Below are 20,765 nucleotides of genomic sequence, written 5' to 3' on the forward strand. Positions count from 1 at the left end.
TAGAAGTTGACAAATCACGTTGTGGCTTTCACGTAGGTAAGAAAACGTTCTTACTAGAACCCTGTTTCAGCCACGTAAAACTTGCAAACAACAATTAGAGGACGTCTAACTTGTTTTTGCAGCAAGTGCTTTGTGATATGATATGGCCAAAGTTGTGATGAATGATGAATGATCTATATGTGATGAGGAGATGTTCATGCTATTGTAATAGGAATCACGACTTGCATGTCAATGAGTATGACAACCGGCAGGAGCCATAGGAGTTGTCTTTATTTTTTGTATGACCTGCGTGTCATTGAGAAACGCCATGTAAATTACTTTACTTTATTGCTAAACGCGTTAGCCATAGTAGTAGAAGTAATAGTTGGCGAGCAACTTCATGGAGACACAATGATGGAGATCATGATGATGGAGATCATGGTGTCATGCCGGTGACAAGATGATCATGGAGCCCCAAGATGGAGATCAAAGGAGCTATGCGATATTGGCCATATCATGTCACTATTATTATTTGATTGCATGAGATGTTTATCATGTTTTTGCATCTTGTTTACTTAGAACGACGGTAGTAAATAAGATGATCCCTCATAATAATTTCAAGAAAGTGTTCCCCCTAACTGTGCACCGTTGCGACAGTTCGTTGTTTTGAAGCACCACGTGATGACCGGGTGTGATAGATTCTAACGTTCACATACAACGGGTGTAAGATAGATTTACACATGCAAAACAGTTAGGTTGACTTGACGAGCCTAGCATGTACAGACATGGCCTCGGAACACAGAAGACCGAAAGGTCGAGCATGAGTCGTATAGAAGATACGATCAACATGAAGATGTTCATCGACGTTGACTAGTCCGTCTCACGTGATGATCGGACACGGCCTAGTTAACTCGGATCATGTTATACTTAGATTACAGGAGGGATGTCTATCTAAGTGGGAGTTCATTGAATAACTTGATTAGATGAACTTAATTATCATGAACTTAGTCTAAAATCTTTACAATATGTCTTGTAGATCAAATGGCCAACGTAGTCCTCAACTTCAACACGTTCCTAGAGAAAACCAAGCTGAAAGACGATGGCAGTAACTACACGGACTGGGTCCGGAACCTGAGGATCATCCTCATAGCTGCCAAGAAAGATTATGTCCTACAAGCACCGCTAGGTGACGCACCTGTTCTCCCTGCAGAACAAGACGTTATGAACGCTTGGTAGGCACGTACCGATGACTACTCCCTCATTCAGTGCGGCATGCTTTACAGCTTAGAGCCGGGGCTCCAAAAACGTTTTGAGAGACACGGAGCATATGAGATGTTCGAAGAGCTGAAAATGGTTTTCCAAGCTCATGCCCGGGTCGAGAGATATCAAGTCTCCGACAAGTTCTTCAGCTGTAAGATGGAGGAAAACAGTTCTGTCAGTGAGCACATACTCACTATGTCTAGGTTGCATAACCGCTTGACTCAGCTGGGAGTTAATCTCCCGGATGACGCGGTCATTGACAGAATCCTTCAGTCGCTTCCACCGAGCTACAAGAGCTTTGTGATGAACTTCAATATGCAAGGGATGGAAAAGACCATTCCTGAAGTATTTGCAATGCTGAAATCAGCAGAGGTAGAAGTCAAAAAGGAACATCAAGTGTTGATGGTGAATAAAACCACTAAGTTCAAGAAAGGCAAGGGTAAGAAAACCTTCAAGAAAGACGGCAAGGGAGTTGCCGCGCCCGGCAAGCAAGCTGCCGGGAAGAAGCCAAAGAATGGACCCAAGCCCGAGACTGAGTGCTTTTATTGCAAGGAAAGTGGTCACTGGAAGCGGAACTGCCCCAAATACTTAGCAGACAAGAAGGCCGGCAAAACGAAAGGTATATGTGATATACATGTAATTGATGTGTACCTTACCAGTACTCGTAGTAGCTCCTGGGTATTTGATACCGGTGCAGTTGCTCACATTTGTAACTCAAAGCAGGAGCTGCGGAATAAGCGGAGACTGGCGAAGGACGAGGTGACGATGCGCGTCGGGAATGGTTCCAAGGTCGATGTGATCGCCGTCGGCACGCTGCCTCTTCATTTACCTACGGGATTAATTTTAAACCTCAATAATTGTTATTTAGTACCAGCTTTGAGCATGAACATTGTATCAGGATCTCGTTTAATACGAGATGGCTACTCATTTAAATCCGAGAATAATGGTTGTTCTATTTATATGAGAGATATGTTTTATGGTCATGCTCCGATGGTGAATGGTTTATTCTTAATGAATCTCGAGCGTAATGCTACACATATTCATAGTGTGAATACCAAAAGATGTAAGATTGATAATGATAGTCCCACATACTTGTGGCACTGCCGCCTTGGTCACATAGGTGTCAGACGCATGAAGAAGCTCCATGCTGATGGACTTTTAGAGTCTCTTGATTATGAATCATTTGACACGTGCGAACCATGCCTCATGGGTAAAATGACCAAGACTCCGTTCTCAGGAACAGTGAAGCGAGCAACCAACTTATTGGAAATCATACATACTGATGTGTGCGGTCCAATGAGTGTTGAGGCTCGCGGTGGCTATCGTTATGTTCTCACCCTCACTGATGACTTGAGTAGGTATGGGTATGTCTACTTAATAAAACACAAGTCTGAAACCTTTGAAAAGTTCAAGGAATTTCAGAGTGAGGTTGAAAATCAACGTGACAGGAAAATCAAGTTCCTGCGATCAGATCGTGGAGGAGAATACTTGAGTCATGAGTTTGGCACACACTTAAGAAAATGTGGAATAGTTTCACAGCTCACGCCGCCTGGAACACCTCAGCGTAATGGTGTGTCCGAACATCGTAATCGCACTCTATTAGATATGGTGCGATCTATGATGTCTCTTGCCGATTTACCGCTATCTTTTTGGGGGTGTGCTTTAGAGACTGCCGCATTCACTTTAAATAGGGCTCCGTCGAAATCCGTTGAGACGACACCATTTGAATTATGGTTTGGGAAGAAACCTAAGCTGTCGTTTCTAAAAGTTTGGGGATGCGATGCTTATGTCAAGAAACTTCAACCTGAAAAGCTCGAACCCAAATTGGAAAAATGCGTCTTCATAGGATACCCTAAAGAAACTATTGGGTATACCTTCTACCTCAGATCCGAAGGCAAGATCTTTGTTGCTAAGAATGGATCCTTTCTAGAGAAAGAGTTTCTCTCGAAAGAAGTAAGTGGGAGGAAAGTAGAACTTGATGAAGTATTACCTCTTGAACCGGAAAAGGGCACAACTCAAGAAAATGTTCCTGAGGTGTCTGCACCGACAAGAGAGGAAGTTAATGATGATGATCAAGATACTTCTGATCAAGCTCCTACTGAAATTCGAAGGTCCACAAGGACACGTTCCGCACCAGAGTGGTACGGCAACCCTGTCTTGGAAATCATGTTGTTAGACAATGGTGAACCTTTGAACTATGAAGAAGCGATGGCGGGCCCGGATTCCGACAAATGGCTAGAAGCCATGAAATCCGAGATAGGATCCATGTATGAAAACGAAGTATGGACTTTGACTGACTTGCCCGTTGAGCGGCGAGCCATAGAAAATAAATGGATCTTTAAGAAGAAGACAGACGCGGATGGTAATGTGACCATCTATAAAGCTCGGCTTGTCGCTAAGGGTTATCGACAAGTTCAAGGGGTTGACTACGATGAGACTTTCTCACCGGTAGCGAAGCTAAAGTCCGTCCGAATCATGTTAGCAATTGCCGCATTCTATGATTATGAAATATGGCAAATGGACATCAAAACGGCATTCCTTAATGGTTTCCTTAAGGAAGAATTGTATATGATGCAGCCGGAAGGTTTTGTCGATCCTAAGAGTGCTGACAAGGTGTGCAAGCTCCAACGCTCGATTTATGGGCTGGTGCAAGCATCTCGGAGTTGGAACATTCGCTTTGATGAGATGATCAAAGCGTTTGGGTTTACACAGACTTATGGAGAAGCCTGTGTTTACAAGAAAGTGAGTGGGAGCTCTGTAGCATTTCTCATATTATATGTAGATGACATACTTTTGATGGGAAATGATATAGAACTCTTGGACAGCATTAAGGCCTACTTGAATAAGAGTTTTTCAATGAAGGACCTTGGAGAAGCTGCATATATATTAGGCATCAAGTCTATAGAGATAGATCAAGACGCCTCATAGGTCTTTCACAAAGCACATACCTTGATAAGATATTGAAGAAGTTCAATATGGATCAGTCTAAGAAGGGGTTCTTGCCTGTGTTACAAGGTGTGAAATTGAGCTCAGCTCAATGTCCGACCACGGCAGAAGATATAGAAGAGATGAGTGTCATCCCCTATGCCTCAGCCATAGGTTCTATTATGTATGACATGTTGTGTACCAGACCTGATGTAAACCTTGCCGTAAGTTTGGTAGGAAGGTACCAAAGTAATCCCGGCAAGGAACACTGGACAGCGGTCAAGAATATCCTGAAGTACCTGAAAAGGACTAAGGAAATGTTTCTCGTTTATGGAGGTGACGAAGAGCTCGTCGTAAAGGGTTACGTCGACGCTAGCTTCGACACAGATCTGGATGACTCTAAGTCACAAACCGGATACGTGTATATTTTGAATGGTGGGGCAGTAAGCTGGTGCAGTTGCAAGCAGAGCGTCGTGGCGGGATCTACATGTGAAGCGGAGTACATGGCAGCCTCGGAGGCAGCACATGAAGCAATTTGGGTGAAGGAGTTCATCACCGACCTAGGAGTCATACCCAATGTGTCGGGGCCGATCAAGCTCTTCTGTGACAACATTGGAGCTATTGCTCTTGCCAAGGAGCCCAGATTTCACAAGAAGACAAGGCACATCAAGCGTCGCTTCAACTCCATTCATGAAAATGTTCAAGATGGAGACATAGATATTTGTAAAGTACACACGGACCTGAATGTAGCAGATCCGTTGACTAAACCTCTCCCTAGAGCAAAACATGATCAACACCAGAATTCCATGGGTGTTCGATTCATCACAATGTAACTAGATTATTGACTCTAGTGCAAGTGGGAGACTGTTGGAAATATGCCCTAGAGGCAATAATAAAAGCATTATTATTATATTTCCTTGTTCATGATAATTGTCTTTATTCATGCTATAATTGTGTTATCCGGAAATCGTAATACATGTGTGAATAATAGACACCAACATGTCCCTAGTAAGCCTCTAGTTGACTAGCTCGTTGATCAACAGATAGTCATGGTTTCCTGACTATGGACATTGGATGTCATTGATAACGAGATCACATCATTAGGAGAATGATGTGATGGACAAGACCCAATCCTAAACATAGCACAAGATCGTATAGTTCGTTTGCTAGAGTTTTCCAATGTCAAGTATCTTTTCCTTAGACCATGAGATCGTGTAACTCCCGGATACCGTAGGAGTGCTTTGGGTGTACCAAACGTCACAACGTAACTGGGTGACTATAAAGGTATACTACGGGTATCTCCGAAAGTGTCTGTTGGGTTGACATGGATCAAGACTGGGATTTGTCACTCCGTATGACGGAGAGGTATCACTGGGCCCACTCGGTAATGCATCATCATAATGAGCTCAAAGTGACCAAGTGTCTGGTCATGGGATCATGCATTACGGTACGAGTAAAGTGACTTGCCGGTAACGAGATTGAACGAGGTATTGGGATACCAACGATCGAATCTCGGGCAAGTAACATACCGATTGACAAAGGGAATTGTATACGGGGTTGCTTGAATCCTCGACATCGTGGTTCATCCGATGAGATCATCGAGGAGCATGTGGGAGCCAACATGGGTATCCAGATCCCGCTGTTGGTTATTGACCGGAGAGCGATCTCGGTCATGTCTACATGTCTCTCGAACCCATAGGGTCTACACACTTAAGGTTCAGTGACGCTAGGGTTGTAGGGATATGTATATGTAGTAACCCGAATGTTGTTTGGAGTCCCGGATGAGATCCCGGACGTCACGAGGAGTTCCGGAATGGTCCGGAGGTAAAGAATTGTATATATGAAGTGCTATTTCGGGCATCGGGACAAGTTTCGGGGTCACCGGTATTGTACCGGGACCACCGGAAGGGTCCCGGGGGTCCACCGGGTGGGGCCACCTGTCCCGGGGGGGCCACATGGGCTGTAGGGGGTGCGCCTTGGCCTACATGGGCCAAGGGCACCAGCCCCAAGAGGCCCATGCGCCTAGGGTTTCAAGGAGGGAAGAGTCCCAAAGGGGGAAGGCACCCCTAGGTGCCTTGGGGAGGAGGGATTCCTCCCCTTGGCCGCACCCCCCCCCTACGAGATTGGATCTCCTAGGGCCGGCGCCCCCCCTTGGCCCCCCTATATATAGTGGGGGAGATGGAGGACTTCTTACCTTTTGCCTTTGGTGCCTCTCTCTCCCTCTCCAACACCTCCTCCTCCATAGTGCTTGGCTAAGCCCTGCCGGAGTACTGCAGCTCCATCACCACCACGCCGTCGTGCTGCTGTTGGAGCCATCTTCCTCAACCTCTCCTTTCCCCTTGCTGGATCAAGAAGAAGGAGACGTTACGCTGACCGTACGTGTGTTGAACGCGGAGGTGCCGTCCGTTCGGTGCTAGGATCTCCGGTGATTTGGATCACGTCGAGTACGCCTTCCTCATCCCCGTTCTTTGAACGCTTCCGCGCGTGATCTAAAAAGGTATGTAGATGGAATCCGATCACTCGTTGCTAGATGAACTCCTAGATGGATCTTGGTGAAACCGTAGGAAAATTTTTGTTTTCTGCAACGTTCCCCAACAGATCGACAGCAGGGTCACCCTTGATCAGGGTTGGGCCACCTTCGCCGTCGTTCACCAGATCATGATCGGGTACATGCTGATGTTCAAGCTGTTGTCCCACACCATGAAGGTGATCGTCTTCAACGACGAGGGCGTGGAGGTGGTTACCAAGTGAAGGAGCACGGCAATGCCTTTGCCGCGACTGCATGAGCTCCTTTTCCCAATCCTTGTTGGTTCTTGCTTTAAGACTTCGGTTTCGTTTAGAACTTATTGTACTGTGTTGGTTTAAAACTTGTTCTGCGCGGTTAAGACTTATGTTTGTGTCTAAGATTGTTCTGTTGCTACTAGTTTAGTTGTTAGTAGTCATGTGTGCCTTTGGTATCCTCACCACATCGAGGAGGAGGTTACCACCACAACTGTCTTGGATGTAACCAAACAACCAGACTTTTGTTTCCCCTCAAACAAGTCCGCAACCAAACAACAGGCCTTTCGTTTTAGCACATTCAGGCTAGAGGAGATGCAGGTAACCAATCAACATGCATATGTTGTTTTTTTTGCCTGCATATGCTCAGTCAGGCCCAATTGAAACAAGTATGCAAAGTGGCAAAATTTGATGCAGTTAACCAATCGCGCTCCTAGTGATCAGTGATGTTAACGTGCAACTCATGCATGGTCCAGGGAAGGAGAGATGTGACGTGTGATTGCGTGTGCTGTGTTGAGTGCGTGCGTGTGATTAGGAGCTAAAGGCAACATTGCTGGGAGCATATATATTGACAAAATAAAAAATGAACATTGCTACTAAGTTTCTTGAAAACATACGTACATAATTACGGGTGGAACTAGGTGAGTGAGATTTTATTCAAAGTAGGTGCATATATGAGGAACTCTAAAAGGACGGCATTTTTTTGAAGTCGGCGCATAGTATGACCACGTCTGTAGGGAGCCTGTCAATAACTAGAATGTTAAATACATATAATATTAAAAATATATTTTATTGTTTGTAGTTGTTGAAAGTTTTCCCTACAAACTTTGTTGCACCTGATATCTAGTGACCCCTGACGTTTACATGTTGCACACGCATGGTTGAGAGAGACGTCACATACGTGAGTGGGTTATAAGGGCATTTGGTTTGTGGTGGGGTGGGTGGGGGGAGGGGTGTCGGCGGACATGGATGCGGGAAGTCGGCATTCAAAGCTGCCTGCATACATCCGGCTAACAATTAAAACTAATTGGATGTAGTTCGTTCAAACCGGGCGGAATTCATTAAAGTTCACATATAATTTACATAAAAGGTCGATATTTTGACCTTCTATATAAAACTAAATCATATACCGGACGATCACCTTGTACGCGTGGCCGCCCTGCCCTGCCGCACCGCCATCTTCATCGGTGTCGTCGTTGTCGTCATCCACCCAGCGGCGGAGGGCCGTGACAGCCTTGTCCGGCGGCTGCCTGCCTCTTGCCAAGGAGCCGGTCCGCCTCTTGTTGCGCGGTGGGCAGTGCCACCGCAGCCACTTCCAACGTGGCCTTCGGAGCCCTGGCGGCGGCCTTGTCACGACCGGCGTTGGCAGAGCAGTCGCTAGTCGATCACTCATCGCCGATCTTGTCAAGCTCGCCGTCAAGACGGCGGCAGCGTCTGGCGGTCATCTCCGCAGTGGTTACAGAGTGGTCGAGCGCCCATGCGGCGGCGATGTCAGGGTCACTGCGGACCCAGTCCGACACCACATCGCACCTGGCGTATGCAGAGCGGCAACCGGCATTACGTCGGTCGTACCTCGCCTGCTGCCTTGCCGCGCGCTCCGCCTCGGAGACGACGGCCGTTGAACCCGAGGCACCACCGTAACCGTCTCCACTGAGGTAGTGGAGGAGGTGACCCCGCGCCTTCTTAATCGCCGAGGGGGTCTGTGGGGCATCTCCTCCTTGACGGCGAGGCGGCGACGATGGCACGTCCATTCGTCCGTACTGGCTGCACGACGGGGACGCCGACTCCTCCTTGACCCGACGTCCGATCTAGACGCCTCAGTGAGGGCGAGGCCGGATCCTCCTTCGCATGGCGTCTAATCTAGACACCACGGTTGTGCTGGTGTGACGCGGGTTCCTCCTTCACAGGCCGCGAGCGGGGACGACGGCTAGCGCTTCACGGGTGGCATGACGGCTCCTCCTTGACTCGCACCGGCAATGGCGGCGACAGGCCCATGTAACAGAGCAACTGCTCCGTCATTATGTCGATCCCACGGATGAAATCTTCGTCCGTCAGAGCAGCTTCCTTGAGAAGTCGGGGCGGCTACTGCGGTGGCGCCTGGTCATCCTCGTCACCAGAAGAGGAGCTTCCACTTACTCCGCCTGCCGGCGTGGAGCATCACGACATTGGCATCACCTCAGCTGGGGTCGATGAGGAGGAGGGGCTCGGGCACGGAGACGGAGGAGGGGAGGGGGCCAGTGTTCGTGGAGGGGGAGTGCGTCTCGATGCGTCACCTGCACAAGGTTTAAATAGTCGCGGCGTGGCCCAGGCGAAGGGGCTGTCAGCCTGCTTCAATGCGGCGTAGCGGCCGAAGTTGGTTCCTCGGGACGCGATGTCCACATTGAATCTGCGATGCCCAAGATGTCACATCCATCAGCACCGCCCTTCCGTCCGGTTAAATCGCAACATCATTGTCGTCCGTTGGATGCTTTGGACTAGCATGAATGCGGCACAGCAAGTGGCGCGACGCGTGGGATGGAATGCGCGGGAGGGGCGGGCGGGTTTTTTCTGGTGGGCCAGGGCGGTCAGAAACGGGCGCGGCAGCTATCCAGACTCGCGCAAAACCCCCATGTTTATCTCCGGTTTGCGAGAGGAAGTCTAGACCGTAGCATGAACTAATACAGAACCGCGTTGGATGGTTTTCGCGGTCCAGAAGGTGCGGTCATGAATGGATGCGGAGGTTTGAGGGGCGTTGGAGATGCCCTAAGGAGTGTGTGTGTTTAAAAATTTCAGACAATATTAATAGGAGTAGCTCAAAACTGGAAAACATTAAATTGTTAAAAATGTGTCTACCCTTCAATTGTAAAAGGAAGATAATTTTGGTCTGACATCGGCGTCTTTTTCACAGAGGTGATGACGAGAGCGACATGGACGAGGGTGGTGGGGAAGCCGACGCGGACGATGATCTCCCGGGGGAGGTTGTCATCACCAAGCACCTTGGATACTGCATCTGCTGACTGCTCTGCCTCCATATCCACACATGGCTCAACCCTATAAAATCGGCAATGACAAACACAAATGCATAAGGGCTTCAGTGCAATGGACTAAATTTTCAACCAATAGATGGTGTTGCAAACAAACTGGGTATGGACGGACATCAACAGTAGCCGTCCATCCATCAAAGCAGAAGAGGCACAAACAGGTTGCACGAGATGAGAAAGAGATTGGAGAAATTACCCATAGGGATTCTCGTCAGCAACATCCACTAGTAAATAAATCTTCCTTCCTTTCTCCTTAGCAGAACAGCTAAATGCAGGTCCAGATTTCTTTAGGGTTTGATTCCCACGAGAGATGAGAGGAAAATAAGAATACATCTGGGAAGGAGGAACACTGACCTCGGATCGGGAGAGGGAGACGAAACCGCCGCCGGCCACCGCCTGGGATGGGCTCTAGTCGCCGGCGAAACAGCGGCCGCCGGCGTTTCCTCCGTTGAGGCGATGTGGTTTGGAAGAGTGTGGCTGAGGATGTCGGCCCGACGCTCCTCCAGCCGATGGCGACGCCTCCAGGCAGAGCCGCTGCTCCTCCCGGTGATGACCTACTGTACATGTCCGACTATTTGGCTGGTTCGGATCATTCATGCACGGTGACTACCGGATGGTGATCAGCAGATCCAACTGGTACGTATGTACGCACTATTTTCCCTCCTACATTGCTGGACACGTGTGTTACACTCGATTTTCATCCTTGATTTTCCTTTTAGACTCTCGTCTTGAACTTGTGTGTAGGAACGTTGCCATCAGCGGAGTGGTGTGACTAAACAGACGGTAGAGGAAGAAGGGAAGACATAATTTTGGACTCTATTTTCGTCGATCATTAATTTTCTTTAGATTAGATTCCCGCTAGGAACGTTGCCGTCACTGGGCACTGAACGACAGTTGAGGAAGAAAGACATCATAAATAAGCCCATGATGTGTGTGTCGCCTGCAGTGATAGGACTATTTTGTGTCCAAGTTGTTGCTCCACTTGTGCACGCGTTTCAAGTCCAACGGAAGAAACTGAATTTAACCCCGGTGGTGAACTTTTGGTCTATGGGCCCTGTATGGAAAAATACATTTAGTAATTAAATAAACTTGACCTTCCATTGCACAGGCAAAAAAAAATTCACAAAAAGAAAAAAAATCTTGGTGACTTCGTTTCAAAAAAGACAAAAAGTTTGGTCAAAATAGTATGAATAGTGACCTATAATAGAAAATAAATTTTGTTTATTTTGCCCTGAAGTCAACGCTTGTTTTCTATACATGAAAATTTATATACTAGTGGAAAAGAAAGTCGAGTTTATTGTGAAAAAACTTTCAAACTTTTCTGACTTTTATTTTAGTTATTAAACTTTTTTCCCATATAAGGTGCATATACACCTAGGAACCAAAGGGCATTTCCCAATTTAACCCTCTATATATTCATCTGCACTCAGTGCCTCACAAAAAAAGTACGGAGGTTACACAAAAAAGACGCCTTCCTTCTGAAATTGGAGGGTCACAAGCAAGCACATATTTTCAACAGTTTAGTAATTTTAAGTTTTGACTTACTGATACTAATATTGTCAGAAATTTTAAACACAAGCAAGGACAGAACATAACTCACGCACTCACTTATCTCTCTCTCTCTCTCTCTCTCTCTCTCTCTCTCTCTCTCCCATGCGTGTACACCATGTCAACTTCAGTGCTCACTAGATACAACGAGTTGTTGTCGAATGGTGCAACCAAGTTTGTTGTATTTATTTAATATTCTATTGATAGTTTTTCCTACAAACTTGCTTATACTATGCAGTGAATTCTAAAAAGTGTCTTCTTTTTGGAATAGGTCACACTGTGCACCAACTTCAGTAAAATTTATTCTCCTAATTCCACAAATAAATTTTCTTACACCAAAAAACAGAAGAGTCATTATTTGTTAATTTTCTACAACTAACAAACATGTCTAATAAATATATTTTCTAATGATATAATTGCAACAGCCATATGACAACAATTTGACGCGGTAGTTTAATTTTATGTACATTATATTTTCAATAATATAGTGGTAATATCCAATTTTTTATTTTGTCAATATACATATATACTCCCAGTAATGTTGCTTATAACTCCTAATCGCACGCACACACTCACACGTCACATCTCTCACCTAGACCATGCGCGAGTCACGCGTAAACATCAATGATCACTACGTAAAAAAGAAGAAGTCTGTTGTCATCGATAAGTCTGCTGCAACCCCGCAAAAAAAGAAGAAGAAGATAAGTCTGTTGCAACGAGAGATTCGTGCATATCCAAAGGAGCCAATCAACATAGGACAGCAACGATGTGAGCCGTAGCAAACTACTATCACTAGTGGAGCTAACTGTAGTAGTAGGAGTGTTTGATTTGATTAGTTCACGTGACCATATTTGGAATCGGATACGGACGTTGCATGGCTTTTGCTTTTGCCGCGCGCGGTGGTTCTCGTGCTTTCACGTACTCATGCATACGTGCTCGCTCGGGCACTTGCACGTTGTCAAGCAAACTCCAGCCGCTGGCTACCCCGCCTCCAGCTTGACTTGGACACCGGCCGGTTTGTCCCGTTAATTGCTGGGCATGCACAGTCGCCGTCATGCACATCCGCCCGGCGTCGGCAAAGCTCTCCACCACCGTGCACCGATCGACGTGGATTAGTTTGTTCGTACAAGACGTGTTAACACCTACTCCCTTTGTTGAGGGACAAGTTTTTCCGGACAGAGAGAGTACGTGCCTGAGAAATAACAAAACCGTAGTATATAGTCATTTTTCCATTGGATAATCGTATATCGTGGGTAGTTTGGCCCATGGTTCTAGTGGGGTTCAATTCAATGCTAGGTGCGCCCGTCTCGCAGGTTGCTGCTCTCTTTTAGAATTCTTAGAAGTTTCTTGTGCCTGTGCACTGCTGAGGATGATGATGCCTTTGTCAGGGTCAGCCATGCAGTTATGATACAAGGAAATGAGCATGGACTAAGCTCCGCCGCACACTGCGACGGGAGAGACGATCAGGATTCAGGACTGCCACAGCTGCCTTTCATAAAGAAATTTCTTCCCCAGAATGTGCCAATGCTCGTGCCACCTCAGCCAAACTTTGTTCCTGGGCGAAATTAAATTAATCTACTGCTGCTCGGGTCCCCTAGTTTTGATTAGTTCCAGACCATCAGATCAACAGCTAGCCTGATGGACGGCTCCATATTTAGCACCGCTGCTGCGAGCGAACATCGACGTCCACGTCCAGACCTTGGTTGGCATACTATTCCGCGACTCCGAGGGGGAAGATCAGAGAAAGAGCAACCACCAGACTCCGAGAGGTGGAGGCAGCGGCAGAGCAGAGGCAGAGCCGCTCCCATTTTGGGTGGCCATGGCCGCCAGACTCCCTCTCGCCGCGTGCATCGTCGCCTTCCACCTCTGCCTTCTCCTCTCGCCGTCCTCCTCGCTCCGCACGGTAGTCCGTCATGGCGTGGGCATCAGGCCCGCCTACCACTTCCTGCCTGCCAAGAACTGGCAGAACGGTACGTAGCAACTCCATCTAGCTTCCCCGCAAAAAAAAAAAACTCCATCTAGCTGCTCTCTTTTCACGAACGAATGAATTAAGCCATTAGCTAATCTGATCCTTGTTGCATGTGTACACATGTCCGACAAATTTGCTGCTTTTGGGATGATGGATGGATCATTCATGCATGCATGGTGACTTCCGGATACGTGCAGATCCGAATGGTACGTACACGACGTCTTCTGTATAATTGCTTTGCTTGCTTACTCGATCAAGCATTGTGCTTGCTTACTTACTTGTTAGCTAGAGTACGTGCGAAGGAGACATCACATACTGGACCCGTATGATTAGACTCGACTTCCCTCCTCTTTAGATTCCCGTCTTGGACCCGTGTTTTCGTTAGATCATTCTAAATCAGCACATGCCCATGATTGCGATACGGCTGCTTTTGTGTCATGTGTGTGTGCCCGTATTGGACGTCACTTTGTGTTGCCATGTAAGAGCCAATATTTGACACCCCAAATCCTCATTTGCAAAGCCTCGCCAAAAGATCCCTTCTCCATTTTTATGATCTTTCCAACCTCCCCAAAACATGTCTGATAATGGAGTATTTTCTAACAGGTATATTCGCAACAACCATATGACAAAGATTCAATGTAATATGTTAATAATATAACATAGAAAATTTTCAATAATTTAATAAATTTGATTGTTGAATTTGACAATATATTACCAGTGATGTTGTCTCAAATTCCTACACACACAGCACGCACACAACACTAGACTCGCATGCCTAAACACATTCACTTACGCACTCACACATCTCTCCCACAGCAATGCCTGAATTGCATGTAAATATCAGTGATCACTAGAGGGATGTTTGGACACGGAGATTTATCAAACCCATATCCCCTAATCACGTGTTGTTTTTGCGGATGTCCCCTATTCACATTTAAGGGTCTGACCACATTTAGAAAAGCATGGTTTTTCCTAAAACAGGATTAATGAGTTGTAGCAAAAAATGACTATTAATCGGTTTTCTATAAATCAATTTTGTGTATCCTGAATATATGTGTCTCGATCGCAAAGGTTATCTTATACGGAGGCTGGCTTACAAGTGCTCAAAATTCCAGCAATCATTATTATATTATATCAACTTTCTATAACTAACAAACATGATCTAGAATCAGTTGGAAGGATAGATTCGTGCATATGCAAAGAAGCCAGCAGCACAGAACAACACTGATGTGAACAGTAGTAACTACTTTCACTATACGTATATTGGAGCTAACTGTATGCTTGATTTTGATTAGTTCACGTGCCTTTATTTGCCGCGCGCACTCTCGTTCTTTCACGTACGCACGCGTGCCTGCGCGGGCATTCGTGCAGCACCGCACCGACATTTTGATTAGCGAACGACGAAACAAGGCCTGCGGCACTTTCTTTTGTTCATTGTTTTTTATATAGCTTACCATTCATGCCAAGTAGTTTGCGGCACTTTAGTAGCTCAACTCCTCGCTATAAGGATATTTAATTTGCACTACTTTTGGTGTCTCAAGCTAGGTGCTCCGAAAATTTCTTCCACAGTTTTTTTGATCGTCTGACGGCTGTTTCCGTTGCATGGACGTACAGGGCCGATGTACCACAACGGGGTATACCACCTCTTCTACCAGTACAACCCGCTCGGCGCGACATCGGGCACCGGGAACCTCTCATGGGGTCACTCCATCTCCCGTGACCTTGTGAACTGGGCCGCCCTCGACACCGCGCTCGACCCCACCGCCCCCTTCGACCACAACGGCTGCTGGTCAGGCTCCGCCACAATCCTCCCCGGCGGCGTCCCGGCCTTGCTGTACACCGGCCGCATCGACGATGGCAGGGTGCAGGTGCAGAACATCGCCTTCCCCAAGAACCCAACCGACCCGCTCCTCCGCGACTGGGTCAAGCCTGCCTACAACCCCGTCATACCACTCCCAGCCGACGTCCCCGGAGAATACTTCCGCGACCCTACCACGGCGTGGGTAGGCCGCGACGGTCTGTGGCGTATCGCCATTGCAGCCAAGGTCGGCGGCCCCAATGGCTTTGCCTCCACGCTCATCTACCGGAGTAATGACTTCCGACACTGGAAGCGGAATGACTTGCCATTGTACACATCACGCACCGCCAACATGGTTGAGTGCCCGGACCTATTCCCAGTGGCGGAGCCTGGTACGGAGGAGGGGCGACTTGGCTACGCATCCGGAACGGCGAGCAGTGCTATGAGGCATGTGCTGAAGCTGAGCGTGACGAACACGACCCAGGACTACTACGTGGTCGGGAGGTACGATGATGTGGCGGATACCTTCATGCCGGAGGTGGACGATGCGCGCAGCATCGACGACTGGCCGACCTGGCGGCGCTTCGACTACGGCCACATATACGCATCAAAGTCCTTCTTCGACACACGCAAGAACCGGCGCGTGCTCTGGGCATGGGCCAACGAGTCCGACAGCCATAACGACGACATCGCCAGAGGCTGGTCCGGTGTTCAGGTTTGTATCCTAAGGTCAATTTCCGATCAACTAACTGATCATCCTCGTTATATTATTAGCTATGATGTGCACACGCAGATAGTTCCGAGGAAGGTGTGGTTGGACGGAGAGGGTAAGCAGCTACGACAATGGCCAATCGAGGAGATCGAGACGTTGAGGAGCAAACAAGTCGCCAGCTTGCTTGGAGCGCATGTGAATGCCGGTGGCGTGGACAAGATCGTTGGTGCGGGCGCGCAGGCGGACGTGGATGCCATCTTCGAGATCCCGTCGCTGGAAGAGGCCGAGACCTTCGAACCCAGCTGGCTGCTGGATCCACAGAAGCTATGCGAGGAGAAGGGCGCTTCTGTGCCAGGCGGGGTCGGTCCATTCGGGCTACTTGTCATGGCCTCCGGTGACCTACGGGAGCACACAGCTGCCTTCTTCAGAGTGTTCAGACACAACCAAAAGTACAAAGTTATCATGTGCATCGACCTCACAAGGTAATGATTACAACACTCCCTTAATTTAGATGGAACTCTTTGATCCTGCAAACTCATATTTTTCTTGTTTTAACTTTTATACCTTGTGTTGCAACAAAATGAGTAGATCGACTCGGAAGGACAATGTGTACAAGCCACCGTATGGAGGGTTCGTGGACATAGACATCGAGCAGCACCAGAGAAGCATATCTCTCAGAACATTGGTAACCAAAATTCTTCGTCAATCCTTTCCTTCATTAGATGCATTAAGTGAATATCTTGTGATTTTATTCCCTTTTATGACCAAGCAGATTGATCATTCAGTGGTGGAGAGCTTTGGAGGTGGGGGCCGGACATGCATCACGGCACGGGTGTACCCTTTGCATGCGGAGAACAACAATAGCCATGTGTTCGTGTTCAATAACGGGACCGGCATCGTGAGGGTGTCTAGGCTCGAGGCATGGAGGCTGGCGACGGCTACCGTAAACGTCGTGCATGGTGGGTGACTCCCTTAAGTGTAAATTTGAACCGACTCGCTCTAAGAAGCAACTACACGCCAGTTTAATATGTAAAAGTGAGGCTCGACTCATGACAGATTGGGCCACCATCTCATGGTGCGAGGTAGAAAGACGCTGGGCAATTCTCCTTGAAAAGTAAGGGTTTATTGTAGCATTTTCAGTGTGAAAATAATGAGTGTAAAACACTTGGGGAGCTTCCATTTCCTCTAAGTTATATATATATGTCATCACTTATACAACCTTTCATGCACTTTAAACATCTAGTGTTCTACTAGGACCCAAAATAACAATGAGTGTGTGTTTTTGTAACTTTTACTTTTTATGTAAATAAATGAAAAAATATGATAGGGTGTTGGAAATAATAAATATTAGGCTCCTTGGAATAATAGTGGTAGGCAATAAAGGAACTAATGTAAAAAAAAACCGAGTGATATCCAATTGTAGTAAATGTTCTAGAGAGTTGGCTTCTGAGTATCAAGGGATTGCCCTTTTTTGGGGGGAATCAAAGGGTTATCTTTAATAAGAACCACCTCTGGTACTGGCGACGATAGCTAGAGGCTGAATGCAAACAAATAAATAATTTATCGAGTTTCAGGATGTATGTATGCGCTGTTCCTCTTCTTCTATAGATTGTTTTGCTTCCTCAATTGAGTAGTGAGCTTTCTTGCTTTTGACCTGTACCTTCGAAACGGGCCCACAGGTTCCACTAATATATATAGAGCCTAATACGATTTTTGAGGTTGTATTTAACCATTGACAAGATTAACAATATATGAATCTAACGGTATGATTTGTGTAACACACATGTCATATATTACTTCTCTAACCCAAGATCAACGAATACCTCAAAAAACTTATTAGGCCATATATAGATGGATGGAGTACCACTGTTCCCTAGTACTAACAATGTGAGCATAGCGACCAACGCCATCACTAAGTATTTATGGATTTAAAAAAATCATTTACACAATTCATCCATGCATCCAAATATTTATACATTCATGCATATATTCAAATTAGTTCTACAATGTGGCTGTCATAGTCGCCATCGCAGCCCCTTGTTGATGTCGTCGTCGTCGCCACCGTAGCCCTGTGTGGATATCGTCACCGCTTTTGCAACCCCGTGTCGATGTTGCCGTCGTCGTCACCGCCATAGCATCATGTCGACATCGTTGTCGTCGTCACCGAAGCAACTTACTTCCAATGAAAATGAAGCATAGGCTATTAGCTAAAATATAGACTGCGCACTAATCTTTTTTATCTATATTCTCGCATGCCTTTCCAAACAAATCACAATATTGATTGCAAGCAAGCAAGCAATATTATCTAGCAAGCAAGCATAATTAAGAGTTCAAATAAATGAGGATCTGTGCTAGACCACCGTGATACATCATGTATTTGTGAACTAACTATGAGGCATTTCTCCACATCAAAATGTATTGGTACATGTTACTTTTGGTCTTTTTGATAAATATTAGCAGAAATCATGGTCTTTTAGGATATGGTAACAGCATAGGGTCATCTACATCGACTCATTAGAAAGTACGTACAAACCATGAAAGCTGAGACATTGAAAGTACCTGAAGCGGTAACACTAGGAAAGTCTTTCTAGAACCATATTTTATATCTCAGTAGACATGTGCGTCTCCATCTTACCCTCTACGACAACAATCCAACAAGTCAGCAACTAATTAAGTAATTACTAGCATGCACTTTGACATATACTTGTAGAAAAACATTCAGGTTCCTTTGAATTACTGAAATGAAATATTAGAAATTCAACTTCTTGCCTATTATAATCATTGCAGTAAGAAATATACTAAAAACAATCAAAGAGAGATAGTCTGCAAGATAACAATCTAACCAAATTTACCGGGCACCAGACAAAAATAAGAGAAACATCAACATTAGCTGGATAAACCGATTTAGAGCAGCGCTGAATCTTTGTGAGCTCAAGGAAATCCACTTACAGAATCGTCGGTTCACTTGGAGCAATGAAAGAGAGAACCCCACCTTGTGCAAACTCGACTCCTTCTTTTGCAATTCTGAATGGGACATACATTTTGACTCACACATCTTGCATGCCCTGTCAAGCTCCCTGTCTGATCATTGCCCCCTTCTTCTTGCCGATGACAGTGGCCCTCGGCGACCTCGCACGTTTAAGTTTGAGAATTTCTGGACAAGAATCCCAGGATTTATGGATGTTGTGCAGCAGGCTTGGCAAGAACCAATCTCTCACTCGGAGCCCTGTCATGTTTTATTCCATAAGCTAAAGAATACGAGCTTGCATCTGTTTAGATGGAGTAAGGGACTCTTCTCCAAGGCCAAGCTTCATCTTCATGCGGCCTTGCTGATCATCCTTCAACTTGACATTGCTCAAGAATCTCGCCCTCTCTCCCATGATGAGCAGGACCTCCGGATTAGGCTGAAGAGGCGGGTCATGAGCCTGGCTGTGTTAGAGAGGGCGCGTAAGAAGCAGTGTGCTCGCATTTCCAACATCAGAGAGGGCGACGCTAACACCAAGTTTTTCCATCTGAGGGTCAACGGTAGACGGCGCAAGAACCACATACACCGGTTAAAGCATAACAATGGGTGGGTCACCGACCACTTGGAGAAGGAAACTATTGTGCATAATCATTTCTCCAGCGCCATTGGAAGAGGCATGCCAAGGAGTCGGGATTTGAATTGGGCAAATATTGAAATGGGCCAGGTTGATTTGGAAGGTCTTGATTCACCTTTCACTGAGGAGGAGGTCAAGTGCACCATTGATCATATGCCGTGCGACAAGGCACCCGGCCCGGATGGCTTTACCGGTGCATTCTTTAAGTCTTGTTGGTGAAGGAAATATGCCCTAGAGGCAATAATAAAGTTATTATTTATTTCCTTATATCATGATAAATGTTTATTATTCATGCTAGAATTGTATTAACCAGAAACATAATACATGTGTGAATACATAGACAAACAAAGTGTCACTAGTATGCCTCTACTTGACTAGCTCGTTAATCAAAGATGGTTATGTTTCCCAACCATGAACAAGGAGTTGTTATTTGATTAACGGGATCACATCATTAATTGAATGATCTGATTGACATGACCCATTCCATTAGCTTAGCACCCGATCGTTTAGTATGTTGCTATTGCTTTCTTCATGACTTATACATGTTCCTATGACTATGAGATTATGCAACTCCCGTTTACCAGAGAAACACTTTGTGTGCTACCAAACGTCACAATGTAACTGGGTGATTATAAAGGAGCTCTACAGGTGTCTCCAAAGGTACATGTTGGGTTGGCGTATTTCGAGATTAGGATTTGTCACTCCGATTGTCGGAGAGGTATCTCTGGGCCCTCTCGGTAATGCACATCACTTAAGCCTTGCAAGCATTGTAACTAATGAGTTAGTTGCGGGATGATGTATTACAGAACGAGTAAAGAGACTTGCCGGTAACAAGATTGAACTAGGTATTGGAATACCGACGATCGAATCTCGGGCAAGTAACATACCGATGACAAAGGGAACAACGTATGTTGTTATGCGGTCTGACCGATAAAGATCTTCGTAGAATATGTAGGAGCCAATATGAGCATCCAGGTTCCGCTATTAGTTATTGACCGGAGACGTGTCTCGGTCATGTCTACATTGTTCTCGAACTCGTAGGGTCCGCACGCTTAAGGTTACGATGACAGTTATATTATGAGTTTATGCATTTTGATGTACCGAAGGTTGTTCGGAGTCCCGGATGTGATCACGGACATGACGAGGAGTCTCGAAATGGTCGAGACATAAAGATTGA

General features: G+C 46.3%; 1 protein-coding gene across 2 annotated transcripts; it reads left to right on the plus strand.

Annotated features, from left to right (window-relative positions):
* Positions 1-13,215: 13,215 nt before the first annotated feature.
* LOC125534506 (fructan 6-exohydrolase-like) lies at positions 13,216-17,315 on the plus strand. 2 transcript variants are annotated; one of them, XM_087545423.1, is made up of 6 exons: positions 13,216-13,480; positions 13,677-13,685; positions 15,094-15,992; positions 16,071-16,471; positions 16,578-16,674; positions 16,762-17,315. In XM_087545423.1, the coding sequence occupies exons 1-6, from the start codon at positions 13,330-13,332 to the stop codon at positions 16,954-16,956; spliced, it is 1,752 nt and encodes a 583-aa protein (XP_087401549.1). In that variant the 5' UTR covers positions 13,216-13,329; the 3' UTR covers positions 16,957-17,315. The 2 variants fall into 2 exon arrangements, with proteins under 2 accessions (XP_087401549.1, XP_087401550.1); XM_087545424.1 differs by lacking the exon at positions 13,677-13,685 and having other exon boundaries at positions 13,272-13,484.
* The last annotated feature ends 3,450 nt before the right edge of the window (positions 17,316-20,765 follow it).

Source organism: Triticum urartu, chromosome 2A (genome assembly GCF_056163025.1).
Source record: "Triticum urartu cultivar PI428250 chromosome 2A, HENAU_Tu73, whole genome shotgun sequence".
NCBI lineage: Eukaryota > Viridiplantae > Streptophyta > Magnoliopsida > Poales > Poaceae > Triticum > Triticum urartu.

What these genes read in the sequence shown, in the direction of transcription:
- LOC125534506 (XM_087545423.1), top strand. Translation starts at nt 13,330, where the DNA reads ATGGCCGCCAGACTCCCTCTCGCCGCGTGCATCGTCGCCTTCCACCTC. An exon ending in GAGGCTGGTCCGGTGTTCAG is followed by an intron (nt 15,993 to 16,070) that starts GTTTGTATCCTA and finishes GTGCACACGCAG; the next exon opens with ATAGTTCCGAGGAAGGTGTG. An exon ending in ATGTGCATCGACCTCACAAG is followed by an intron (nt 16,472 to 16,577) that starts GTAATGATTACA and finishes CAAAATGAGTAG; the next exon opens with ATCGACTCGGAAGGACAATG.